The sequence below is a fragment of the Urtica dioica genome, chromosome 11 (assembly GCF_054948205.1).
Source record: "Urtica dioica subsp. dioica isolate 48M chromosome 11, U.dioica_male_clone48M_v1_H2, whole genome shotgun sequence".
Classification (NCBI taxonomy): domain Eukaryota; kingdom Viridiplantae; phylum Streptophyta; class Magnoliopsida; order Rosales; family Urticaceae; genus Urtica; species Urtica dioica.
This window is the reverse complement of record NC_142766.1, coordinates 15,382,874-15,408,201: the sequence shown is the minus strand read 5'-3', so window position 1 is coordinate 15,408,201 and position 25,328 is coordinate 15,382,874. Positions and strand designations below refer to the sequence as shown.

The following is a 25,328-nucleotide window of genomic DNA, read 5'->3' as shown; positions in this document are numbered from 1 at the left end:
AACAAATGTTGGGAATGGAAAATTTCAGGTAATTGAATTATTTGATTTGATCTTATTTTAAAATTATTTTGTAGTTTTTATTTGATATTGAAGGTTTTATTTGACAGGTCATATTTCACGGGTCCGAGAGCTTTGTTGTGGACTTAATAGAGAAGACATGTACATGTCGACTCTTTGAGTTGACTGGAATCCCGTGTCCACATGCTTTGGCGTGTATATGGTCCTCGGGGTTACAGATATTTGATTACGTTGATCCATGCTACAAAAAAGCGTCGATTGTGGCTGCTTATTCAGGAATCATCGGCCCTTGACCAGTCCAGACAAGTGGCCAGACTTTGGTCTCAATCCGATTCAGCCTCCTCTTGAGCAACGCTTACCCGGTCGCCCGAAGAAGAAACGGAACAGACACAACGACGAACCTCCACCGGGAACAAAACAGGCTTCCACTCGAAAAGGACAAACCGATCATTGTAGCAATTGCAAACAAATAGGACACTCGAAACGAACCTGTCAAAATGAAAAAGTCGTTCAGGTACTTTGGTGTCTTTGTTAAGTTTTTATGTGTTAAGTGTAAATGAACTTATGCTTCTTTCTTTCTGATAGGACTCGGCTCCAAAAAAGAAAGGAAGACCTTTCAAAACAAACCCGACAGCTGAAACGATCAAACGGGCTGAAAGGCGCAAGAAGCAAAAAGAAAAGGAGCTTGCTGTGGAGTGATAGGTCTGATATTTTTAGGGATTTAGGTGATGTAAAGAATACTGTTTTGGGTGATAGGACTGATGTTTTTCTGTTTTGAGGGACATGTTTTTTTGGGAGATATTGGTATGATGTACTTAATGGTTTATGAAGGATTATTGACATATATTGGCTTGACTGAATTATGAAGGATTATGAAGGATGTTTTGATTATGAAGGATTATGAACTATGTATTTTCAGGCTTCTTTTCTCTTTTCAATTTTACAGACTTTTACACTTATAGTCTCTTAAATGCCAACAACCATCAATAATACCAACTCATTTTACATTGCCAACAATTCATTTTACAAATCTGAAACAAATAACCATGAAACAACACCAACAATTTATTTTACATTAACCAACCAACAAGAATACCAAATACAATTCCAATTACAAAACCTACGAAAATTGATCTAATCTTCAAGCTTTTACATTTTCCAATGGCTTCCTCTTCTTGTTTGCCCGTGCAACTTCTAGAAATTTTGAATTCAAACTAGTTTAGTCTTCTAAGCAAACCAGGTATGATTTCCTTTGACCTTGGGCAAATTTCAGGGTCTACACATTGGAAAAATGGGCATTGATCCTTAACCTGAATGTGAAATTAAGTTAGTTAGTCCATGAAGACAATCAGTCCAAATATACGATATTTTCCTCTATTTTCTAACTTACTTGTGACTTATAGCAGCTTACGAATCTCCTCCCGGATTCAAATCCGTCCATGAAGTCCTCTGCACCACTTCTACGCCAGAAGAACAAAACCGAGTCCGAAATCCTATGCTTGTCGATTCTCCAGATCCCCGGATTGGGCGGCAACTCTTGCTGCTGCATCGACTAATAAATGAAGAGCTTGTTCCATCCATAAGCTTGATTCGTGGTAGAGGAAGAAGGATGGCGAAATTGGTGATTTACTGATTTGGCGATTTAGGGTTAGAAGAACGAGTATTTAGGGATTTATGTCGACAGTGAGAAAGAGAAGAAATGTTTACATAATGTAATTAATTTTCGGTTTTTAAACAATTAAATAATAGAGTCAGAATAGGATTGCGACACGTGGAATAACATCCAAAGTTAATGTCGAGAGTACTAACGGTATACCAAATTCGTAACATTGGGTACTTATCCCGCGAAATTTAAACTTTGGGAACACAAGTGTTACAAAACGAAAATATTGGGCACTTATGCCGCAATCATCTCTTTTTTTTTCTCATCCCTTTAAGAAATTGTAGTGAATTGGTATTTCTTAAAATAAAAAATTACATCATTATTTAAAAGATCTTTTAGCTATATAGCCATTTAACTTATAGCGTTTTGTATAATAGCCAACTTTTATTTTCTGTAAATAGTCACCTCAACTTATTTACGGCACTCAAAAAGACAAAAAAAACTCAAAATAGGCGGGAATATTTTTTAGTATTTTTGTCTTTTTAAGTGTCGTAAATAAGTTCATGTGGCTATTTACAAAAAAATTACAAAAGGTTGGCTATCTAGCAATTCTTAGATTTTCGATGGTTTATTTTGCTAATTTGGTGTTATTTAAATACTACTGAATATTCTAAGGGCTGATCAAGTTGAATTTGCATTCTTGGTATGGTCCCTCAAAGCAAGTAGAAAATATTTAACAAGAGAGACTAATTCATATGAATATGAAAAGCCAAATTTTAAATGTTACAAAATTTCTATATATATATAAACTGTCTTTATTTTACCAAGATTGAATAATTTGACTTGAGATTTTTAGTATAGTTGGCATTTCTGAGTATCTGAAAATTTTATAACTAACTTAAAATATCACTTTTCATATTTTATACATATTTTCAAAACATTTTACCTGTAAGTGTTTCTCTTTTTTCGAATAAAAATACCATCATGTTTTCAAAATTTAGTCAACAATTATTAAAATTCGATCACCAATTATTGAAATTTGGTCAAAAACTATTGAAATATGGTTAAGTGTTATTGAAATTTGATTAGCGGTTATTAAAGTCTGTTTAAAAGTTATTGAAATATGGTCAACAACTATTAAAATTTGAACTGTTATTGAAAACAATTATTTATGAAAATTAGAAAGTTCAACGATTAATATTGAATTTTTTTTACAAAAAACGGTTACTTTCGACTATTTCCACACTCTACTCCTTAGTATAAAAATAATCAACAAAATGGGTACCTATGTGTCCAAGTAGCAGGAGTATCATAGCTCATATGGATAATTTGGCAAATTTGTGGGTAGTTACATTGCAAACTTAAGAGGAATAAAAATGACAGAAATGGAAGAGCTCAAGCATCTTAGGGATCGACTTCGTAATCAGTCTGAACCTGGAGGTTAGAGACCCCGAGAAGAAGAGCTTCTTGTAAACAGAGTCTGAACGCCAGCGTTTCCGTGACCAGATGACTAGGAACGCCACTATGGGGGAAGATGAAGGAACGAAGGACCTTCCCGGTACTGATGCGAAAGATGCCACCGCGATCACAACTGAGACCATCGTTGGAGTGAGCGTGTTCTTTGTTCCTCTGAACTCTTGAGTACCAACTCCTTGTTCATTGAATGCCCAACTCAGGCAAATATTGAATGCAATTCTCAACTTCTTGTTCAAGGGTGCTTAATCCTAATTCCTAACCTTTGATATATTGAATTCAATGTCTTCTAAATAACAAATAGTATATCACTCTGTATTGACTTTCTCATGTCTTTGGAAAGTCTTTTTTATCCCCTTCAAATTATAGTAGAAATGGCTGACGAGAAAACTATTGAAGTGAGATAGTCCCACATTTATTGTATGTTGTGTGAGTGAATTAACATGTGTGTATATATAGGTTGAACCTCTCCATTTGACACCAATTGGTTTTAAGATGAAATTCAACAAAAACAACATAAGAACAAAAAAAAATAACGGTAATTGTACAAATATGCTTCCTTAGTTCATTCTTGTGTTTTCTCATTCATTTAGAAAAATTACTATCAAAGCCACGATCCAAGAATGATCAATAGATCCAGGGAATATTGTCAGTCTGAATTTATCCCTCTTTACAAAAATCTGATTCAGTTTGTGCATTAGGCTCGTCTGCAACAAAATCATAGTAAGATCGTGAAAAAAAAAAAAAAAAAAAAAAAAAAAAAAAAAAAAAAAAAAAAAACACACACATTGTCAAAAGGTATTAATGAAACAATTATAAAAAGAACTTATTTGAATTTGGTCCTCACATACCGTATGATTTATAAAGCCAATGATGGTTTTAATTATATACCTGGGCTATTATGTCGTTCCCTTTGTAGATGGTACATGATCTCTTAAAGGGAAAACCTTTGACCTTCAAGTCCGGGGTTGAATCTTCAGAATCTTCGCCGGCAAGAAATATGCCCAACTCGGTCCGGGTGAGCGTGTTCTTCGTCCTCTGAACTCTGAATACCAACTCCTTGTTCTCGCCGCCCTCCTTGAAGCATTTCCAAGATCCGTTCTACAATCGCATAAGATAAACACCATGATCAAATGTCCTATTCACATTGAACCCCCGGAGAGTTTTAGAATCCGTTAATCCACATGTTCTAATCAATTAGCCGTTTTAAGTTTGTTAATCAAAACAGTGATTAGTTGATAAACTACTCCTCTAAAGAGGGAAACTTAATAATTTGTTTTTTATTACAAGCTTAGCTTAGCGAATAAATATAAAATTATTTGATTTAGTTGAAGTAAGATATGAAGAATCTTACATAATGCCCTTTCTAAAAATAAGCCTAATTTTCAGAATTGTAAAATCTGTAACTCCTGGGACAAAGAGCACAAGTTCGAAATGTATTTCAATAAAACAGTGCTAATTCCGCTCTATGTATCAACAGTGCGAACCAAGCACAAACATGTAATCACCTGAAATTTCTATTATTTTTGCCGGGGAAACGTTTCTTTTTTCAGAGAAACAAACAGACGAATTAGAGAGAAAGAAACTATGAAACTTGACGTACATGGTTTCGGTGCATAGAGAGGAGAGGATTCCCGGCAGAATCGAGCAAAACACGGCGATGATCAACCTTATAAACCGTGTTTGAATCGGAATCGACGAAGCACAAATCGCCGTCTTTGTAATTCGACGGGTGTTTCTTCGACACGAATAGATCCACTGGGATCGGAAAATTTGTATCTGAAATGCTCATTTCCATCAACCAACCTCTCTCTCTCGCTATCTTTGTAATTGACAAAGAATCGAATTTTCTTTTCCTAAATCAACTATCTGACTTCTGGAATATTTTAGATGATTAATCTTCAAAAAAAAGAAAAAGATGATTATTCTGTGAGTTGGAAAGTAAAAATGCCGATGGAAACCAGAGAGGAAATAGAAATAAAATTGTTAATTTAAGTCAAACAGCCAGCCTCGCAATCAATTCAATAAATTTTTCTTGAATAGATAAACACCGATAGAGAGAATTGTAAAAAGTAAAAACAGAAATGAAGATATAAGAGAGAGAGAGAGAGAGAGAGAGAGAGAGAGAGAGAAGCAAACGTGTTAGTCTCTTGAGCCGGTTTCTTTGAACATTTCCTGGTAAATTTGGTCGGCGGGTAATATTATTATGATTTAACCACTCTCGTATAACACAAGAATTACTACCAAGCAAGATTACTATTATTATTATTAAAATGTACTAATCGTCGCAATCAATAATTATGATTATTCAACCTACTGTAAACATTTTCACGTTAATCAGGGTGTTTTGAGGGCTAGAGGGCCTTCACAAAACCTACACCGTTTTGACCACAAATATTCAATAATAACAATCAGTTCAATTTGTGTATGTAGCCAAATTTCTATCGATTAATTCACAAGACATTAACTTATTTGCATGGTCTCGGTCCAAGTACGAGCCGTGTTTTAGTTAACACCCCTTCCAAGTCCCCGGAGCCCTACGCCAGCTCAGCACCGTCGCGCCGCCAGCAGCAGCCGAGAGAGACAGAGCCAATTAAGGTCCAACAAAGGCTTAAACCCTCTCAAAGTTTTTTCTTAAATTTTTTTTTACCCAAATTTCATTTACTTTTTTTTCTCTTATTTTCACCGTGAAAATTTATAAATTAGTCCCCCCTTAACCGGCACGAGCTGAGCAAAGCCACAAGCAGCCCTGAGTCGGGCATAATGGGCATGGCTTCAACGACCCGCCACGCCTCGTGGACCATCCCGGCCCGCCCCAACATGTCCACCACGCACGTGTAGTGTTCCAAACCCGCCTCAACTCTCATCGACTCGAATACCCGAAGCCCTTCTCTCACCATCCCCGAGTGATTGCACGCCTGCAGAGCCGCCAGGTAAGTCACCCCGTTCGGAGCCACCTCGCCACGCCTCTCCATGGCATCAAATCTCTCGAGAGCTTCGACTCCCATCCCTTGCCTCCCGAGCCCGGTGATCAGAGCCGTCCACGTCACCACGTTCTTCGCCTCGATGTCCTCGAACGACGAGACCAAGCCGCGAGTGTCTCCGCACTTCGCGTACATGTCCAGCGTTGCGTTTCCGACGGGGACGTATCGGCCGTGGCCGAGCCGGACCGCCAGCCCGTGGGCTCGCCTTCCTTCCCTGAGAGCGGCGAGGCCGGCGCATTTCGAGAGGATCGTGGCCATCGTGAGGCCGTCCGGTCGAACCCCCTCGGACCTCATCCTCGCGAAAATGGACAGCCCGTCGGCTCGGCTCGAGATCATGATGTTCCACGAGTCTGCGTTTCTCTCGGCAGCCATGCTCTCGAAGAGCCTCTCGGCCTCCTCCTCCGAGGTCGATTCGGACCGGCACAGGCCCGAGAGCATGGTGTTCTTGGCGACGATGTCCTTCTCGGGCATTTCGTCGAACAAGTGGCGGGCTTCTTCGAGGCGGTTGGATTTGCAGTACATGTCGAGGAGGGAGGTTGTGAGGACCAAGTCTCCGGCGTGGCCTCTCTTGGTGGCTAAGCAGTGGAGCTGTCGGCCCTCCGTCACGGCGGCGATTCGCGCGCAGGCTCGGAGGGTGGCGGAGAGGGTGAACTCTGTGATGGATGAGCCGAGGCGAGAGAAGAGCGATAGTGCTTCACGGCTCTTTCCTTGGTTCACCAGACTAATTATCGTTTTCGCATATGATACTTTCTCATACACCAACTTTACTGCAACGATTACTTGCGATTTTTTGGACATTAATGAAATTTAACTTAACCGTGGATTTTTATGACAGTTTTCGCCGTAGCTGACGATGTAGTTTCTGGTATTTTTGACACAAGATAGGCTAAATCATGTCACAAAACACACACGATCTATCTCTCAACTCAGTCATGTCTGGCCCCAGGAGTGACGCCTAAACAGAATTTGGACTTTTGGATGAACTGAGACGAATATTTTTCAGATTATTTTTTTTTTATTATAAGAAAGCAGTTCATTACTTTTGATATAAGTAGCCAGTTCTTTACCTCTTTCCAGTTGGTGTATAACAGGCTCATTTAAATCCGCCATGGTCAAAAACAGATTAAGCTATATTCTTTGAAGAAATTATCGTCTTACAATAAAAAAAATTAATAAGAAATAACTAATCGAAGCCTGTTTCTTTTCTTTTCTTTTTCTTTACTTTTCTCGAAAGAAAATTTATGTACTGAAGAACGTTGTGCCAAAGTGATCATTGTTCTTTTGAAGTAACTATACCCTCGTCATTGTACTCGTACACAGAGCCATCATCGCTGTAAGCATCATCGTCTTCGCTGTAAACATCGTCTTCTTTAAAGAAATCCACCTGCTCTGGCCGGCCATCAAGGTCCAAATCCTCAGATGCTAGAGATCTATCGCTGTCACTTTCTTCCTCAGATTCGCCATCAGAGTCTGAACTTTCTTCTTCCTCTTCAGACGTTTCCTCATCCGGGTACTCATTCAGTGGATTATTTTCGGCTGTGAATATCATCACCAGATGTGATTTGAGCACAGGAACGGAAAATATAAAGGAAGTCCGGGGACAGGTAAAGAGAAAATAGGCTTACCATTAGAGTCGTCACTTCCATAATCGGAATCATCGGGTCCATCACAGTAGTCCTCTTCCTCTACTTGTACACTGAAAAAATTGAACGAAAAAAAAAAAGAAAAAAGAACATAAAAGAGAAAAAAGGAATGAGTATAAAAACACATGGATAAGATGAGACAAACTGATTCAGAGGCTGTGAACTAACAGAGGAAATGGGTGGCTTGAAGCATCTATGACGGTCTCATCTGCTTCTTCCCTCACAGTATAGAAGTCATACACATAGTCATCTGCATAGAAATGTTGACATGTATAGCTGGTCAAAATATAAAAGAAAGATCAAATTCAAAGCAGAATCTAAAACTAATGAGAGCGTTTTAAAACGACACAGCAGGTTTATCTCTTGTTCCAGTACAGAACAAAAGGCCTCAACTTTTAGTTGTTCCTCTTTGAGACAATTTTTTGGTGTTTATTTTGTCCAAAAAGCTAGATGGAGACTGCTCAACGAACCGGGCGTAAAACAATAAAATTCAGAATATATTTTAACCTTTTCCGACATTGCAACTAAGCAAGTCTGATTCAATTTGCTCGGCAGCACTCGGGATATGCTCCCTTAGCATATCCATATAGTTGCTTAAAAGTCGGCGCTCCTCTAAGCTCTCTCTGCATCATTTTAAGAGAGATTCCATTCTCATAAACTTGGGCGTAGAAATAGGAAAGGAAATTACACTATTCACAAAACTTACTCCATGCGTTTTGTTTCTCTTGCTCTCTCTTCCACGTCAATACGGACAACATCATAGAACTGACATATGTCCTGTAATTTTCCATCAACAGTTTCGTTGTTTCCCTTCCTGCTCCTCCATATTTGCTCAAAACGAGCACTTTTTGCAACAGCCTTTTTACATTACACAAGAGACACATGTAAACAAATTTTCAACAAGTAGATTAAATCCTCTCCAATCTCATGAAAGCATGTAGTTTTCTTTCTCGCATATTTTTCTAAAATACGTATTTTAAAAAATATTATGGTTACATAATTGGGGGATATCAGCCACTAGTAACCAATTTTCAGAATGTAAACTTTCAACTATTTCCTTCATTTAGAACTACGGCATAATAAAAACGTGAACCAAAAGCTGGGCATGAATTAAATCTCAACCAACACGGCGGTCACGACAATCCACGAAAATGGATTACCTATTGTTCATAAATATCTGGGATGAATTAGAAATAAATTTAAGAAACATGAATCAATATAGTAAAGTGTGAAGTTTATATGAATTAAATGCAGAATTTGATTTTCTTCTACCGTGATCAGAAAATCAATGAAGAACCCTCGAATAAAAAAAGAGAACTGTAATTTAAGGGATGCCTGAAATTTGGGCGGTATGCTGAATAATAATGACCAATATAAAAGAATGTCAAGGTTCAAGTTCTATTCTCCAAAGATATTCAACTTAAACCTACAGAACGGGAAACGAATTCATGTGCTTGCAGATAAACTAACATGACAGAGTCCTATATAAAATACCTCCTGTTTCTGCCTGGTTTTGGACAAAATCTGGTCTTGTCTCTGTTGCAAAATGAATTAAAATATGTTAAGACTTTATAGTAAATCACTGATTAGACAAAGAAGAAAACACCTGCAACATCTAAAAGCTACGTAAAGAAAGAAAAAAAAAAAAGCTTACATTCTCATTTTCTTTCTTGAAATTGTGTCTCCGATCCTCGCTCTTTGTTTTCGATCCAGACACCTCGGCCAAATGAGGTTCCTAATATCACTACGAATATTTCAGCACCCTATCACTACAAGTACAAAAAACTACAAAGATATAATGACAGCATTTCTGACCACAAACGATTGCACGATATGAACAGTGGCCTCAGCGCTGTTCACAGTCTCCACATGTTGCACAAATACCTTCGTACTCTTCAATTCCTCTAATACGAAAAAAAAAACGACACATCATAACTAACTAAGAGAGCCGTGTTCTGATAGCCATAAACTTTAAACAATTCTACAACTTAAAAAGTAAAACCACGGTTCAATGGAAAACGGATCAAATTTAAGCGCTAACGAAAAAGCTAAAGTTAAGAGAAAGTTCACTAGAGTAGCAAGCACCAACATTTCATCAAAGGCTTTGCCCAAGCAAAGCCTACAAAATACAGGCTATTTTTGTTTTACTAATCCTACATTGACCCAAATTTCTCGGCCACTGGTCTTATACACGATAATTCAATACCTTTTGTAGACGATTTAGAAAGAGAGAGCTTTTCGAAATCCAACAACGCGCGCTTCAGAGGCCTCTCGTTTATCTCCAACCCTAAACAAAAAACCACCGAAAGGTCATAAACTATGAGTTTTACCTACCGATCATTTCTTGCGAACCGAACCAGAAAGGCAAAAGAGAAAAAAGAAAAACCACAGGAAAAATAAAACTCACAGAAAGCATCGAGCGGAGACTGAGAGGCTTTGCGCTTGACCCTAACGACGACTGGCTTGGCGTCGGAGTGGTTTGGAGGAGCCGAAGAGCTCGCTCCGGTCGCCGCCATAGCCTGAGCACGCAGAGAGAGCTGAACTAGGGTTAAAGAAGTCGTCCCCGTCCCAAGTCTTGGGATACACCGATGTGTACTTCAAAGTTCAAAGCTGACAAATGACGGTTATTCTGAGAGGTCTGAAAGAGCGAGCAAAGACTAATTAAAAACAAAACATATATAATAAAATATATGAAAAATGACAAAATTGGAACTAAAATGCTCTTAATATCGAATATATCAGGGTTTTTTTTTTTTTTTTTTTTTTTCTCTTTCAACTCAATTTTCTCAGAACGAAATCTATGCAATTGATGATTTAGATAAAAAAAAATAATAATAAAAAAAATGCAGAATTCAAGATGGAGAAATCTTCAACATAACAAATTTAAACAATTTATGAAAGAGTACGAAATAATAAAAAAAATAACACTAAAATTCTTAAAAAAAATAAATAGTAACAAAAAATATTAAGATGCATATGACGGGATCCTTTTCTCGTCTTCCAAACAAACAAGAGAACTACTAAAATTGACGGAGGATTTCTCTATCGATCTCAACGTTGATCTTTGATGAATCGAAGATCGTAACTTTAACGAAGTTGCTTCCGGCTTTGAGATCGATATATTTTAGAAAAATTACATGAATTAGCCAACTTAAAACGTTAGAATTACAACTAGCCAAATCTTTAGCAAAATAGTCATAATTGATGACATGTCATATCAATTTATTTTATATTCCCATTTTAACCTTTAATATTTTCGTTTTTTTAATAAATAAATTCTTGAATTTAATCAAGAAATTCATTTTATGTTGAAAATATTAATGAATTCATTCCATATTTATAGCAACAAATCCATTCAATAATTAAAACCACGACACAGCTTTTCAAAATGGCAAAATCTCTCTCACAATCTGAAAGCTCAACTTTCTGTATATACAAGGTATGATCAACTTCATCATGCTCTCTTTATTCAATTTTTTCCCTTCTTTCTTCCATCTTTGGCTTTCTTTCTTCCAGAGTCATCAACTTTTTGAATTGTATTTGTTTGATTATTTGACTGCTTGGGTCAATGAAGCTTCAAAGCGCCCAATTGGATAAACACTACTGCCATTCGACCTCTCCGGCGAATGATCCGAGCTCCTCCGCAACGGCGCGGATCGCCACCGATTCGTAGTCCTTCGGGTTCATCTTCTCCAAAAGCGGTCTATCGCGGCGGTGAAAAGTTTTGTCGGAGAGCTCTTGGAGAATATCGACGAGTTGGCTGTTCCGATCACCATAAAGGATTCGGATGGTGAAGATGTGGACTGTACGGATTAGAGGATTCAAATCGGCGAACGATGTTTTGCCTTCATTGATTTTGAGACAAAGATCTGTGGATCAAAACTCGCTCTGTCTCTTGACGCATCGACACATATCTGCGGCACCAGCAGTGAGACGGCCATCACTGCGTTGATATATGTAAGCAAATTTTTGTGTTAATGCATGTCAATTCGTGTTAATTTGGTTTATTTCTATTTATTTCGTAATTAATTTATGTAATTCGGAATTAATTCATGTTAATTCGGTTTATTTCTGTTTGTTCGTATTAATTTCGATTTATTTGTAGGAGAATTGGCAATTATATGTCTCTGGAAACAAATCAAATAAATTCCATTCGTGCTCAATAATAATGGACAACTGTATATATTAGATTTGAACTTTGCAATTACTAATGTTTACTTCAATCTTTCAAATAGCGAGTATTTTCGCTCCATTTTATTCACTACTATACAAAATAGAATTAAAAGTCGCTTTTATTATCAAACACCAAAAATGGCTATTTTTCAATTGAATAACTAATTAAATTAAATAAATCAATCAAAATGTTAATATGTCATCAAAATCAAAGCTGGACGTCGCTTTCATATAAAGCGACTTGGAAAATGTCTTGAAAAGTGAGTTTTAATTCTTAACTCACTTTATACGTTGCATGTTAGATAATAAGTAATAAAAAGTAAACAGTAAAATTCTACATGTATATATAAGTTCTCTGGTTATGTGACAACAATTGTAGAGAGACATCTTGTTGAACTTGGTATCTCCAAAGAAAATTGTCACACCGGAGAAGTAAGAGCATGGATAAAATTGGCCAACTGAGATCTAGGAACCGGAGTTCCGGGCCATACCACATTTTGGCATAAGCAGGAGTTCTGTTTTTTAATCCTGTTTTAGAATAAAAAAAATTTAAATAAAACCTAACATTTTTTTTACTGAAAAATCTTTTTGAAACGCCTACAATATCAAATTTTAAAACCATTTAATAAAGACAGAAAGTAGCATTATAATTTCAAGAAATTTGTACCAATTAGGCCACATCAAACTTATTATTTTTGTTATAGCCAACATTTAAAAAGCTTAAAGTAAATTATTCAAAAAAAAAAAGCTTAAAGTAAATAGCTAAAATGATGAGTTGGCAATTAAATAAACATGTTTAAATGCCTGATATGCCCTTTGACAAATATTGGTAGTTTGTTTTCTTTTTGTAATTAAAGACATGTTTATTTTTATTTTTTTTTGTAGTGCTTAGTTATTGGTGATCATAAGCAATTATTTAAATTATGATGCTATTTTTCAGCGTTCATTCTTCTTAATTAACTCTCTCTCTCTCTCACGATAAACAAAAAAATATACTGTGTGGCTCCCACTCTAGGCGTGGCTCACACTCTCAGTTGGCTCGGCGGTGGTGCTTCATTCTCGTCGTTGTGGGTTCACTGTGTAGAATCTCTCCCTTTCGCTCAGCTCTTTCCCGCAGTAAATTATATTGTTGCAAAGAACTTCAATGCAAAAAGTCTTACTAATAACTATTCAAAATATTGCTTTCAAAATTAATATGCAACCGACTAAATAATTGTGAGTAGCAACTTCCTATTAATTTTTGGAAAGAAATCAAGGACTTTATAATGCTAGGAATACTAACAATCAGTTTTTTATTCCACGTATAAATGCTGGTTATATCAATCAAAAAGTTGTTATTGAATATCGGAAATGATTAGTGACGCATCACTAATGCGTTTTTTAATATAATTTTCGAATTTATTTTAAGGAAATCAACAGTTTAGTTTAAGGATAAATTAGGCATACAATTTTATCAATGTATGACGCGTGGCTATTTTTCTAAATGTTTTCAAACGTTGGCTACATGATACATCTGAATTTGGTAGTTTTATTTTGCCTACTTTGCTACAATTCAACTGTGTATATATCAAAATCAAACAAAACAAAAAATAAAAATAAAAATAAAAAAGAAAATAGGCTAGACGGTCAGCACTGGGAGACTCAATCACTGTCTGGTTGTAAAGTGTAAACAATACCGTGATTTTCCCATCTCGATTCCATTACCTCTAGATATATTCGAAATTCCGCTGCCTCAATGGCTCCCAAAAAAATGGGAAACGACAAATTATCAGCTTTATGCGGAGGAGGGAACTTTAATATGTGAAATTCAGCAAGTTATTGCCAACGTGCTCGACCTCAACCATACATGCCGATCCAAAAAAGAAATTAATAATAAAAAGAAATCAATCAAACAAGCACAAAAAAGTTTCTTGCTACTTGCAAAATGCAATGGACGTTAAGTCAAAATCGGTGGGAAATAGTCCCTTCAAAATATAGAATACGAATGCAACGTCATCTCTGAGGAAAGAAATTAGTCTTGATATGGTCATTACTGTTGTTTTGTTTGCAGAGGGGTTATAAATGGTTAGCCGAAAATATCAGTGAAGTTGGTGTGTAGTGTCTATCTAACCACGTTGAAGATGGAATAACATGCGTTCAAGAATGCAACACCCACAACCATAAATGGGTATTAATTACCAAATTTGAATTGTTGCAACAAAGACAACCTCTCAATAAATATATATAGTTAAATATAGGTGGTTTGGGGTTACCTTCGGATTGATAAAGACGCCTCTCCAATTTGGACACTTAGTGGCATTTTGGATTTTACACGATTTCTTAAAAAAATTCCTATTTTTACCATTTTAAATGTATACTTGCATTAGTTGGGAGTTTCTGAAGAGTAACATTACTATCAAAATGAGAAGGCCGTTATAGAGTGCCATATTAGATGGAAGAATGATCGTGTACAACTAATATTGATCCGGTTTGACACAGTTGCTAATCTCTGTTTTTGTTTTTAGGAAAAAAATTAAACTGTTTGTTTGCGTTTGGTAAAATAGTTTTTAGAAAAAACATCAAAAGAAATTTTAGAAATTGTACATGAAACGGAAAAGCTAAGAATCATAGCTTTTGGAAAAAGCGTTTATGTACCTTGATATACAATTACGTACTTTAATATCCTCATTTTTTTGTGAAATCTCGAAATTATCTCCTAAAAAAACTTTATCTAATTTATATTAAAAAACTTTATTAAATTGTTTTTTAATAATTAAAAAACTTTATATTAAAAATAAAATAACTTTTTGTTGTCCATATATATCCAATTTATTATTATAATTCATATATATGCATATAAATCATCATATTAATAATTATTATTTAATTTTTAAAAACATGTCTATTTTAGTCTTTTTACAATAATATATTTATTTTACCAAACGCAAAATCAGTTTTTGTTACCAGCAACAACTATTTTATAAACAGTTTACCAAACACCTGTCAATTTAAAAAAAAAATTAAAAACAAAGATATGTCAAACGGTGCCGTTATTTTTTTTTTTAGATCATTCATGCATTATATAGATATATAAGCTTGGATTATTAAAACATAATAAAACAACAAATGAAATAGAAAAAAGAAAACTCCATTAGAATTGAAGCCGACTGGCGATATTTCACGCAACAGAGATTAAATCGTTGGTGGAGTGACGTAAAGTTAGAGCTCTTGACGACTAGCCATAAAGAGTCAAGAGTTTTTCATTGGCAACAAACACTAATGAATATGTGAAAAAAATGTAGAAAATCAGTTCGTGAGCTCGTCCAACTCGGTTTCACTCAAGCTCGATTTCACTCCAGCTCGTGTCAACACTTATTCGTTCTCTCTCGGAGTCCGCACTCCGAACTTACATCACCACCTTGGAATCAGTCGGTTCCTTGGAACTCATCTCACTTGGGAAAAGTGTTGCATTTATTTTTTTATTCTATTTTCTATGTCTTGTTCTCTGTGTAGTATTTATTATTCTCTATTTCCTAGAAATAGTTATTACGCATATTTATTACACTGATCATGTATATAGTCTAGTCTAATGTATCCACCATATGTATAAATAGGTGATACAATTTCATATCAATATAAGCAGAATATTTCTCAGATTCGGCTCTCTCTCTCTCTCTCTATAAATATCTACATGGTATCAAAGCAGTAGATCTGTGACCTCAAAGCTTCCGCCAACTCTGCCCGACGGCGATCGTCGTCGGGCGGAACACAAAAATACATATTTCACTCTTACACAATTATATGAGCTTATTTCCTGGTCCGATACCAAAAGCTCTGCCCATTTCCTTACTCACGTATAGTTTATTATATACTCTGAAAATAACTCTGAGCATATTTCTCGGCCTCAAGCCAAAAGCTCTTTCACACTTCCATATCTTCCAAATTCAGGAAACATCAAAAGCGATTTGTTTTTTGTTCCAAACGGCCTCCTATCCGCAAGTGTCTCATCATCAAGTTTCCTCATCACCGATTATTCTCGTCGCCAAATCAGCTCTTCACCGAGCTTTACTCTGGTGACCTTTTTCACTTCGGTGACATCTCCACTCTTGCATCCTAGTTCTCCGACAACTCCACAACCTTCGGCGCCATCCACAACGGACACCCCGCAACGTTGCCAAAGATTCAAGAGCGAGCGCCGCGTCTGCGACCGAGTCTTCTCTGATCTCTAATTCATGGACGTCTGTCGCAGCTCCGCAATTCAGCTCCTCGACTTCGCCATCGGAACATGCTCCCCAGAACGCCTCTTCAAGATCCTCGACTTCGCCACTCATTCCAAGCTCGACCTCGACTTCGCCACTCAGTCTTGGACCTTCTCGACCTCGACTTGGACCTCGACCTCAGTTTGTTTTTGGAAAAGTGACTACGAGGTAATATTTCTATATATATAGCGTCCAACTTCCGATAGTTAGGAGGAGAACCAAAACAATGCCTATCCGAAGTGGTAAACCTTGATAGAAAAATATCAAGCGTTAAACCTATTTTCCAAGTGAAGAATTCCGAGTCTCATCATCATCACGTCTCAGCTTCTCACCGAGTCATCTCCTCTCTGAGTCATATCCTCACCGTATATATCAATTGGTGACCTCACACTCAGCGAGTCCTCACTCGGTGAATTATTACTAGGTGACCCCTCACTCAAAGAAATTCACATGAAAAGCTTAAATTGATATACTTTGGATAGTCAGGGGGAGAAATGAATCAATGACTATCCAAAGTGGGAAATGGCACACACTGAGCACACATCATTGAGCTTATCGCAAAGAACTTTCATCGTCAAGCTCATTGCAGACATTGAGTTCTCATCAACGTGCTTGCCTCACCACCTCGACCTCGTCACAACGAGCTCACCACCTCGACCTCGTCACAACGAGCTCACCACGTACCTCGACCTCTCCACAACGAACTCACCACCACGAGCTCATATCATCAAGCTGAGCTCTCTGCAACGAGCACTCGCCACCAAGTCTTCTCATCACCGAATCTTCTCGTCACCAAATCAGCTCTTAAACTGAGCCTTACTCCGGTGACCTCTTCACTTCGGTGACATATCCACTTGGTGTCATTTCGTCTCAGGACGTTATTCCCCACTACATCGAGCTCACAACTCACCACTAAGAAGTCTTCACTCTCAAGAGATCATCTTTCTTCTCCACTTCTGATAATCAGGGGGAGAACAGAATGACTATCAGAAGTGAACGACACAGTCGGGCTCTCACCAAATGAGCTCTTTACTTCATCATTAAGCTCTCTTATCCAACAAGCTCCTCACTCCATGTTCGGTTAGTCAAGGGGAGAACTTGATCAATGACTATTCGATCTAGTCCCGCCAAATTCTCACTAAGTCGCTCGAGCTCATGATTCAAAGCTACCATCTATGTCAATACTGGAAGAATCTCTACGCTGCTCAGACAAGTCAAGCTCCAACATCACTCCAGACAATAACATGATTCGAGAACCGGCCCCAAGACTCAACTTCTATTTCGGACGCCTGTTAACATAGACCAGGTATACTTGGAAGTAAATAAGCTCCAAGACGCAACTCTAGGAACGAAGACCCGCAAAAGAGACAGGCATGCTTGGAGGAAAATTAGTTGTAGTCGTGCGGTAGAAAATCGGAAGCTCGTATCACCGAGCAAGCATATTCCAGTTCGGACTCGTCTCACTTCGAAGCTCTTCTCACATTAAGCTCTCAACACAAGTTGTAGCCCAACTCGCCGAAGTTTTCAGCTTTCAAGATGGATCCGAAGTCCTCGCAGCTCGCATCTCAACAAAGAAACCTCGCAATGTCCGAGCTCATCCTCAGACTCGTCTGCATTCACCTCGCATCGAGACCAACCACGAGAAAGTTCAACTCCGAAGCAAACCACATGGTCTCATCAATTTTTTGTAATAGGCGAGCCTCTTCGAATTGTGCAATCCAAGCTCGATTTGTTCATCATACCAAATCAAGCTTGAGGGGGAGTGTAGAAAATCAGTTCGTGAGCTCGTCTCACCTTCCAGCTCGGTTTCACTCAAGCTCGGTTTCACTCCAGCTCGTGTCAACACTTATTCGTTCTCTCTCAGAGTCCGCACTCCGAACTGACATCACCACCTTGGAGTCAGTCGGTTCCTTGGAACTCATCTCACTTGGGAAAAGTATTGCATTTATTTTTTATTCTATTTTCTATGTCTTGTTCTCTGTGTAGTATTTATTATTCTCTATTTCTTAGAAGTAGTTATTACGCATATTTATTACACTGATCATGTATCTAGTCTAGTCTAATGTATCCACCAGATGTATAAATAAGTGATACAATTTCATATAAATATAAGCAGAATATTTCTCAGATTCGACTCTCTCTTTTTCTCTCTAAATATCTACAAAAAAAAAAATACCTTCCTTCGGAGCGAGAGCAGTTCGTTAATTAGTCTAGGCTAAAAATCAGTCTCAATGTCTAGAGAGTTGATGACGTCGTGGATTGATTATTTTCATTTTTTAAATATATAAAGAATAGAGCACGTCCTAGTTTGAGACTTGAGAGCAACTTCCATATTGGTAGTACTACTGCTAGATATAGTCGAAATTAAATCTTAACAAACTTTTAAAATCACAAATAGTCGTGATTAAACGAAACTACTAAAATGAATATAGACTAAATTGTCATGATTAAACTAAAACTACTAAAATGATTAAAATTACAACTTCCATATTGCGTGAATATAGACTAAATTGTCATGATTAAACTAAAACTACTAAAATGATTAAAATTACACTTGGTCCCACCAAAGAATAACCTAGTTAATTGGAGCAAGATATCCCAGCTCCTCGAAATTTTTTATTATTCCATCAATTTCCTCAGGCTTGAAATGCGATATTAATCACTAACAAATCATCAAATTCATAACTCATAAAGAAAACAAGACATACAAATAATAGTAAAAAATTACTGAAAATAATTCTTTTAAATTTCATAAGCCTCTTACTACGGTATCAACATATACCAAGAGAGCAGATATCATTCGGAAAGATGAAAATAAAAATGGTTTTGAACAATCGCAGATTCAAGGAAGAAAGTCAGAAACACCAAAGCAAAAACAATCGAAGAATCGAGATCGGAGATCCATTACAGAAAAGAGAAATTGAACAAAAACGCAAAGAGAGAGAGAGAGAGAGAGAGAGAGAGAGAGAGAGAGATGTCGGAGGAGAGAGAAAGATTAAATTTTAATTTTTCTAATTTTAATTTTTATATATAATAATAAATAAAAACAAAATAAAACAATGAAGAAAAAGTGAAAAATACAATTTTAACCTTAATTATTTAACACCATCCCAAAAATTTTAATAGAAGGGGTAAATTTATAACGATGTACGATTTCAAGATCTGTCATGTATGATTTTAGAATTCAATGGGTGAATTGTTATTAAGGTATTTTTTAAAATGAGAGTGGATTATTGGGCTACTGAACTACTTGCCCCTATTATTTAGTGGAAATAGCTCCAATAGTAAAAAAAAAATATTAGCCGTTGAATCTTTTATTTTTCATAAATAATCATTTTAATTTTTGAAGTGATTATTTTAGTTTTAATAATTGTTAACTAGATTTCAATAATTATTGATCAGATTTAGAACACAAAGGTCTTTTTGTCCGGATAAAAGGGAAACGATTATTGTCGAAATGTTTACATGAGTGAGATATAAAAAGTGACACACGTTTTAAACTAATTATGTACTTTTCCCAATTATTTATATGCTATGCAAAGCTCGGAACTAAAGCATAAAAAGCCCACAATATTGCCCTTTAGAGTGAAAATAAATGAAATTGGTACTTTAATTCAAATTAAATTATTTTATTCTCCTGTGCAAAGTTAATTAAACAAATACAAATATATAGAATAACAAACTATATATATATATATATATATATATATATATATCTGAACCAAGATGCATAAATCTTCTGTTATATATCAAAATCACAACCACTTTCCATACTCTTTTCTGCTATACTAAGCAATACGTAGTTATAATTGATACAAGCAGCATCCAAACATAAGTGATGTTTAAAAAAAAACAAATACAAATATAAAGAATAACAAACTATATTTATATCTGAAACAAGATGCGTAAATCTTCTGTTATATATCAAAATCACAACCACTTTCATACTCTTTTCTGCTATACTAAGCAATAAGTAGTTATAATTAGTACGATACAACACGGAGGATACCACTTAACGGAGTTTTTTTTATTTCATAATCATCTAAGTTGAGAAAGATGATTATGCGGGTTCTTAACGAAAAAAAATCATATATTTAGTAAGATGATAGAGGCGATTTAGTTAACCTAAAAAACTCATTGATTAATTCATTTGAATATAATACACAGGACCAAGAACAAATGGGAGGGCTTTGCCTAAAAGCACTTGAAAGTGACATCCTTGAAAAGTGATTGTACGGGATAATAGCTAAGCGATGATGTCAATTTCGTTTTTTTTTTTTTTTTTTTTTATATCATTTGAAAAATCATTTATACAAAACTAGCTCAGTTAAAACCTCCCATTGTGAATTTTACAATACTTAAAAATTGTTGTAAAATGATTCTATAACACTTTTTTTTATCGTTGTATAATTCAATGTAATATATGGTGTAATTTTTATCTCAATAACTTTTACACCAAATTTTTATTTTACTCCAATAACACAACACCAAAATTTACACTAAATAGAATATTTTAAAAAATGTGCTTTTATATTAAGTTTTTTAATTTCATTATTGACTAATTATATGTAAAATCATGTAACTATATTTTATTTATTAATTATGTTTAACATTTAGTATAAAATAATAATAAATTATTTAAAAATAAAAATTATAATTATTAAAAATAAAAAATTAATAGGCTTCATTATATGGTACAATATTTTTTAGTGAATAAATACACTCTTAAAAAACATAAATATGAAAATTACGTATTTTAATTAGATTAATTACTAAAAAAAAGTTACTATAAAAATATGCAAATTAAATTATTTAAGTTATATGGAAGGAAATAAATAAACAACTAGCTGAGGCCTAACATTTTGTAGGTTCAGCATTTTATTTAAGCGGATTTATTGTTTTATAATTTCAGTAAGATTTATTTTGATTTACCCAGTCACAGTCAGTAGTGTATATACTAAATTACTAATTAACCAATATACGAGTTTGTTTTCAGCTCAGAATTACGGCAAGTGTCATATGTATATTTAGAACCAATATATATTAATTAATATTTTAAACCTTATGGCTAACTAACTCAAAGTTATTATTCAATGATACTGATAATTGTTAGATAATTTATAGTTGCACCGATGTGATGTTCATGTTAAAAAAGATTGTTATACGTGGAACAAAAACAGATTCAGGACCATAACAGCATTAAGAGAGAGAGAGAGAGAGAGAGAGAGAACTCCAATGACTACTTAATTACGTCATAATTAATCATATTCTTTTTTGTCCCAATAATTGATCATTTTCATGTATATACATATACAGTCACGGGAATTAATATTTAAAACCCCAAAACAGTCATTGATGAAATAAAGATCACAAGTTTTCGTATCTCAGAATCTGGCGGGGACAAAGAAAGACCACGATGTGTCACAATGCCTAAGCCACTCTTAGAAGAACTCTCCCAAATAACCGGCCTATACACACTACACACTCACTCTTCTTCACATTCCCATATTAATTACTCACTCTTCCTCACAATTCTACATTAATTACTAATAAATCACGTACCCTCAAAACCCTCTCACTATTATCATTTATATACAAACGTTTCCAAAACCGTGCACCACTGAATAATAGCAGCAACAAAACTATGATTACCACTTCCTTCCCCCAACATATATAAATACAATACGACTCTGTTCCTTCAAAACTAAGCTCCCAATAAACACGCAAATCTCAATTTTTTTTATTTATTTATTTTGTCGTGACATGTTTGCTCTATCGAAACCAACTCTCCAATGGCTGAGCCTGGTGGGAATAATCTGGCTTCAGGCCATAAACGGGACGAACACGAATTTTCCTGCGTACTCTTCCCATCTCAAAGCCTCTCTATCTCTCTCCCAACTACAGCTCAACAACCTCGCTTTCGCCTCCGACGCCGGAAAAATCTTCGGCAGCATCGCCGGAATCGCCGCTTTGATTCTCCCTCTACCGGCCGTACTAGTTGGCGGCTCTGCACTCGGCCTAGTCGGCTACGGCCTCCAGTATCTCTCAGTCGCCGGCCACGCGCCGCCGCTACCCTATTGGCAGGTCTTTGCCCTAACTGCAGTCGCCGGAAACAGCATATGCTGGATCAACACCGTCTGTTACGCCGTCGCCATCGGAAACTTCCCGGTCGGACTCCGGCAAACCGCCGTCGGCCTCGCCACCAGCTATCAGGGCCTCAGCGCCAAGCTTTACTCCGACGCCGCAGGATTTCTCGCCGGAAAATCAGATCGGTCGTATCTCCTCCTCAATTCAGTCTCGCCTATGGCAGTGTGCCTCGCCACAGCGCCGTTTGTGAGAGCCGTCGACGTAGGAGAAGGTACTCAAATGCCACGTTTGCAATCCGAATTTTTAAAAAAAAAAAGAGTGTGAGAAGGAAGAGAAATAAATGTGCAATATTTTCATTTTACCGTTTAAATAATTATTTTTAATATACATTTTTCCTCAAAAATTTATCGACAAAAAAAATATGCATGCGAGGGATTAATTTCTAGATTTTTTTATTATTTTAATTATATTTTTTAGGTTCGAAAGAAGCTAGAATGGAATCAGGGTTTCTGGTGATGTTCGTGATCACGGTGGTGACGGGGATATACTCTGTGGCGACGAGCCTCGGGGCGTTAGGGCTTCACAGTTCGGTGTCGGCGATCGGGACGGTGGTTCTGATGGCGGCGCCGATGGTGGTTCCGGCGGGGAGGGTGGTGGCGGAGAGGTGGCGGAATAAGAGGAAGGTCCACAGCTTCGCGGAGGAGAGTGGCGGCGGTGTGAAGTTGGAGGGCGGTGGTGGTGATGACGTGGAGGGCAGTGGGGTGATTATGGAGGAGGTCGGCGCGTGGGCGATGGTGAGGCGAGTGGATTTCTGGTTGTATTTCTGGGCCTACTTCGGGAGTGTCACGGTGGGTTTGGTGTTCTTGAATAATCTCGGCCAGATCGCTGACTCTCGGGGCTGCTCTGCCACGTCATCGCTTGTCTCTCTGTCTTCCTCGTTTGGTTTCTTCGGACGCCTCATGCCATCTCTTCTTGACTACCACTTCTCCAGGTATGAATCCACTGCTCTCTCTCTCTCTCTCTCGATTGGGTCAAATAAGTGGTGACGTGTCTGGAGAGTTAATTCACACATTGAATGTTAGGTTGTACGACAGTTATATGTTGGTAGGGGAAGTAGGATTCATTAAGGATTCTTTGGCGTTTTGTGGTCGAAATTTTAGGGAGGTTCATGAAAGCGGGATTGTTTATTTAGTTGGTTTTTTTTTAGCATAGTAGGATGTTTTTTTAGATTCGAGGAGAGCAGAGATGTGAGACGTGGTGATGATGGTACGTAGAGAGAGAGAGAGAAAAAAAAAGGGAGTAATTTTTTTTTTCAAAACAATTCCGTTAAAAAAATTGTTCCAGTTAAATAGTCTATTAAAGTTAATAAATTTGTTATATAATTAATATTTATCTAAATTTAGTGAAATAGTTAATTTTAGAGGATATACCTTTGATATTGTTGTTAAGAATTTAAAACTTTGTTAATTAATTAATTTCAAAAAAATTTATAACTTTTTCTTAAAGAAATCCGCCCATTTTTTTAGCTGGTTCCAATTCCAATTCCAATCCGTATGATTTGTTTCGTTTTTGGCAATTATGAATCATCTGATTTTTTAAAATAACTAAAATTACCATGACATACAATGTTAGGTAACGTACATATAAGACAATTTATCGAAAGATACACACACACACATATCAAATTTTATTTATTCGTTAGGTATAGTATATAACAATACTAGTGTAGTAGTACGTCGTACGTACCAGTGCATGTAATATAACAATTTAAAAATATTTTCCTCCGCAGGAGCAAGTACGTTATTTCAAGGCCGGGCATGATAGCAATTCTAGCGGCTCCGATGGCCGGAGCGTTCTTCATTCTCCTGATTCCGACCGACCACGCTCTCCACGCCGGCACGGCGGTCGTCGGAGTCTGCACCGGCGCTATCACCTCCATATCCGTTTCGACCACGTCCGAGCTTTTCGGGACCCGAAACTTCTCCATGAACCACAACGTTCTCGTGGCCAACATCCCAATCGGATCCTTCCTTTTCGGCTACTTGGCCGCTGTGTTTTACAACCGAGAAAGGAACAAGTTCGCCGACGACGATGGGAATTGCATGGGAATGGAATGCTATAGAGTTAGTTTCATCGTTTGGGGCTGTGTCAGTTTGATTGGGACCCTTTTGGCGTTTATTCTGTATGTTAGAACAAAGAAGTTCTATTCGCAATCGCGTATGTAATTTATGTCACACGTACGAATAATAGTGTAGTTTAGGATACTATATTTTGTTTGTTAGTATACGTAGTTATTGTATGATATATATATGCTAGAGAGATTTTGGCTTTTTATTGTTTTCTGTTTGCCAACCTATCTGCAATTATCAGAGAAGATTTTTGTAAGCTGTAAATATAACGTTAGAATAGCGATGACACTTGAACATAAAAGTGGAGTTAGGAATGGAAGAAAACAAAATATTGAGAAACAATAAAGAGAGAAAAATAAAGGATTGCTTGAAAAAAAACTTGGACAAATTAATAGAAAAAATTATGATTATGATTCTCATAATTACCACATAGTATAATGAATTTCATAGTTACAACAAAGATTTAAAGAAAAAACAATACTCACCAAGAATAAATATTAACGGACTCCAAATACATTTTTTTAGGGCCGGTGAGGTATCTAGCCCAAATTGACCACCTCTTTTAAAATTCTAGCCCAACTATTACTTAAATTAGGTAACTAACTCAATCCACTACCAAACAATATTATATTTTTATCTTACCCCTCATCAAATACACACCAAATAAATTTTCGGATCCGATTCCAAATTCTTCAATCCTCCAATATTGCCTCCGAACTCTCCGTCGATCTCGGACCATCCGATAGTAAATAATATTTACTATCGGATCATCCGATAGTAAATATTATTTACCATTCGAAAAAACAAAATATTTGTCTCCGATTTGACGGACGATTCCATGATTCAAATCTGATGATGAATAACAGGAAAAAAATTGGAATTAACAACCAAATAAGAACGAAGTTGTAAGAAACTAAAGAACCTAAACACCTGTACACTAGACAAACATAAACCAAGAATGATTAAATGACTAACCTAAA

General features: G+C 36.5%; 3 protein-coding genes across 3 annotated transcripts; 1 reads left to right on the top strand and 2 right to left on the bottom strand.

The window, feature by feature from the left end:
- Positions 1-3,473: 3,473 nt before the first annotated feature.
- Positions 3,474-6,899, bottom strand: LOC149381591 (putative pentatricopeptide repeat-containing protein At1g56570). The gene is made up of 4 exons (XM_089601382.1): positions 5,803-6,899; positions 4,698-4,955; positions 3,986-4,195; positions 3,474-3,801 (listed from the first exon to the last, which is right to left on the bottom strand). Exons 1-4 carry the CDS (start codon positions 6,874-6,876, stop codon positions 3,676-3,678), a joined length of 1,668 nt encoding a protein of 555 aa, XP_089457508.1. The 5' UTR covers positions 6,877-6,899; the 3' UTR covers positions 3,474-3,675.
- Positions 6,900-7,187: 288 nt separating this feature from the next.
- RDM4 (RNA-directed DNA methylation 4) lies at positions 7,188-10,390 on the bottom strand. The gene is made up of 10 exons (XM_089629737.1): positions 10,129-10,390; positions 9,928-10,008; positions 9,537-9,625; positions 9,376-9,456; positions 9,216-9,257; positions 8,428-8,579; positions 8,229-8,344; positions 7,890-7,971; positions 7,704-7,774; positions 7,188-7,614 (listed from the first exon to the last, which is right to left on the bottom strand). The coding sequence occupies exons 1-10, from the start codon at positions 10,235-10,237 to the stop codon at positions 7,349-7,351; spliced, it is 1,089 nt and encodes a 362-aa protein (XP_089485863.1). The 5' UTR covers positions 10,238-10,390; the 3' UTR covers positions 7,188-7,348.
- Positions 10,391-21,590: 11,200 nt separating this feature from the next.
- On the top strand, positions 21,591-24,454 carry LOC149381589 (Major facilitator superfamily protein). Its single transcript, XM_089601142.1, has 3 exons — positions 21,591-22,490; positions 22,697-23,210; positions 24,009-24,454. Exons 1-3 carry the CDS (start codon positions 21,896-21,898, stop codon positions 24,442-24,444), a joined length of 1,545 nt encoding a protein of 514 aa, XP_089457268.1. The 5' UTR covers positions 21,591-21,895; the 3' UTR covers positions 24,445-24,454.
- The last annotated feature ends 874 nt before the right edge of the window (positions 24,455-25,328 follow it).

Bases quoted from the DNA above. Each gene is read 5' to 3' on its own strand.
- LOC149381589 (XM_089601142.1), top strand. From the start codon at position 21,896: ATGTTTGCTCTATCGAAACCAACTCTCCAATGGCTGAGCCTGGTGGGA. The intron at 22,491-22,696 runs GTACTCAAATGC...TATATTTTTTAG, and splicing joins AGCCGTCGACGTAGGAGAAG to GTTCGAAAGAAGCTAGAATG. The intron at 23,211-24,008 runs GTATGAATCCAC...TTTCCTCCGCAG, and splicing joins CTTGACTACCACTTCTCCAG to GAGCAAGTACGTTATTTCAA.
- RDM4 (XM_089629737.1), bottom strand. From the start codon at position 10,237: ATGGCGGCGACCGGAGCGAGCTCTTCGGCTCCTCCAAACCACTCCGAC. The intron at 7,775-7,889 runs GTTAGTTCACAG...CAATTTTTTCAG, and splicing joins TCAAGCCACCCATTTCCTCT to TGTACAAGTAGAGGAAGAGG. The intron at 7,615-7,703 runs GTAAGCCTATTT...TGATATTCACAG, and splicing joins TGGAAGTGACGACTCTAATG to CCGAAAATAATCCACTGAAT.
- LOC149381591 (XM_089601382.1), bottom strand. From the start codon at position 6,876: ATGTCCAAAAAATCGCAAGTAATCGTTGCAGTAAAGTTGGTGTATGAG. The intron at 4,956-5,802 runs GACTAATTTATA...TCAGATAGTTGA, and splicing joins GCTCGTGCCGGTTAAGGGGG to TTTAGGAAAAGAAAATTCGA. The intron at 3,802-3,985 runs GTATATAATTAA...ATTTTGTTGCAG, and splicing joins GGAACGACATAATAGCCCAG to ACGAGCCTAATGCACAAACT.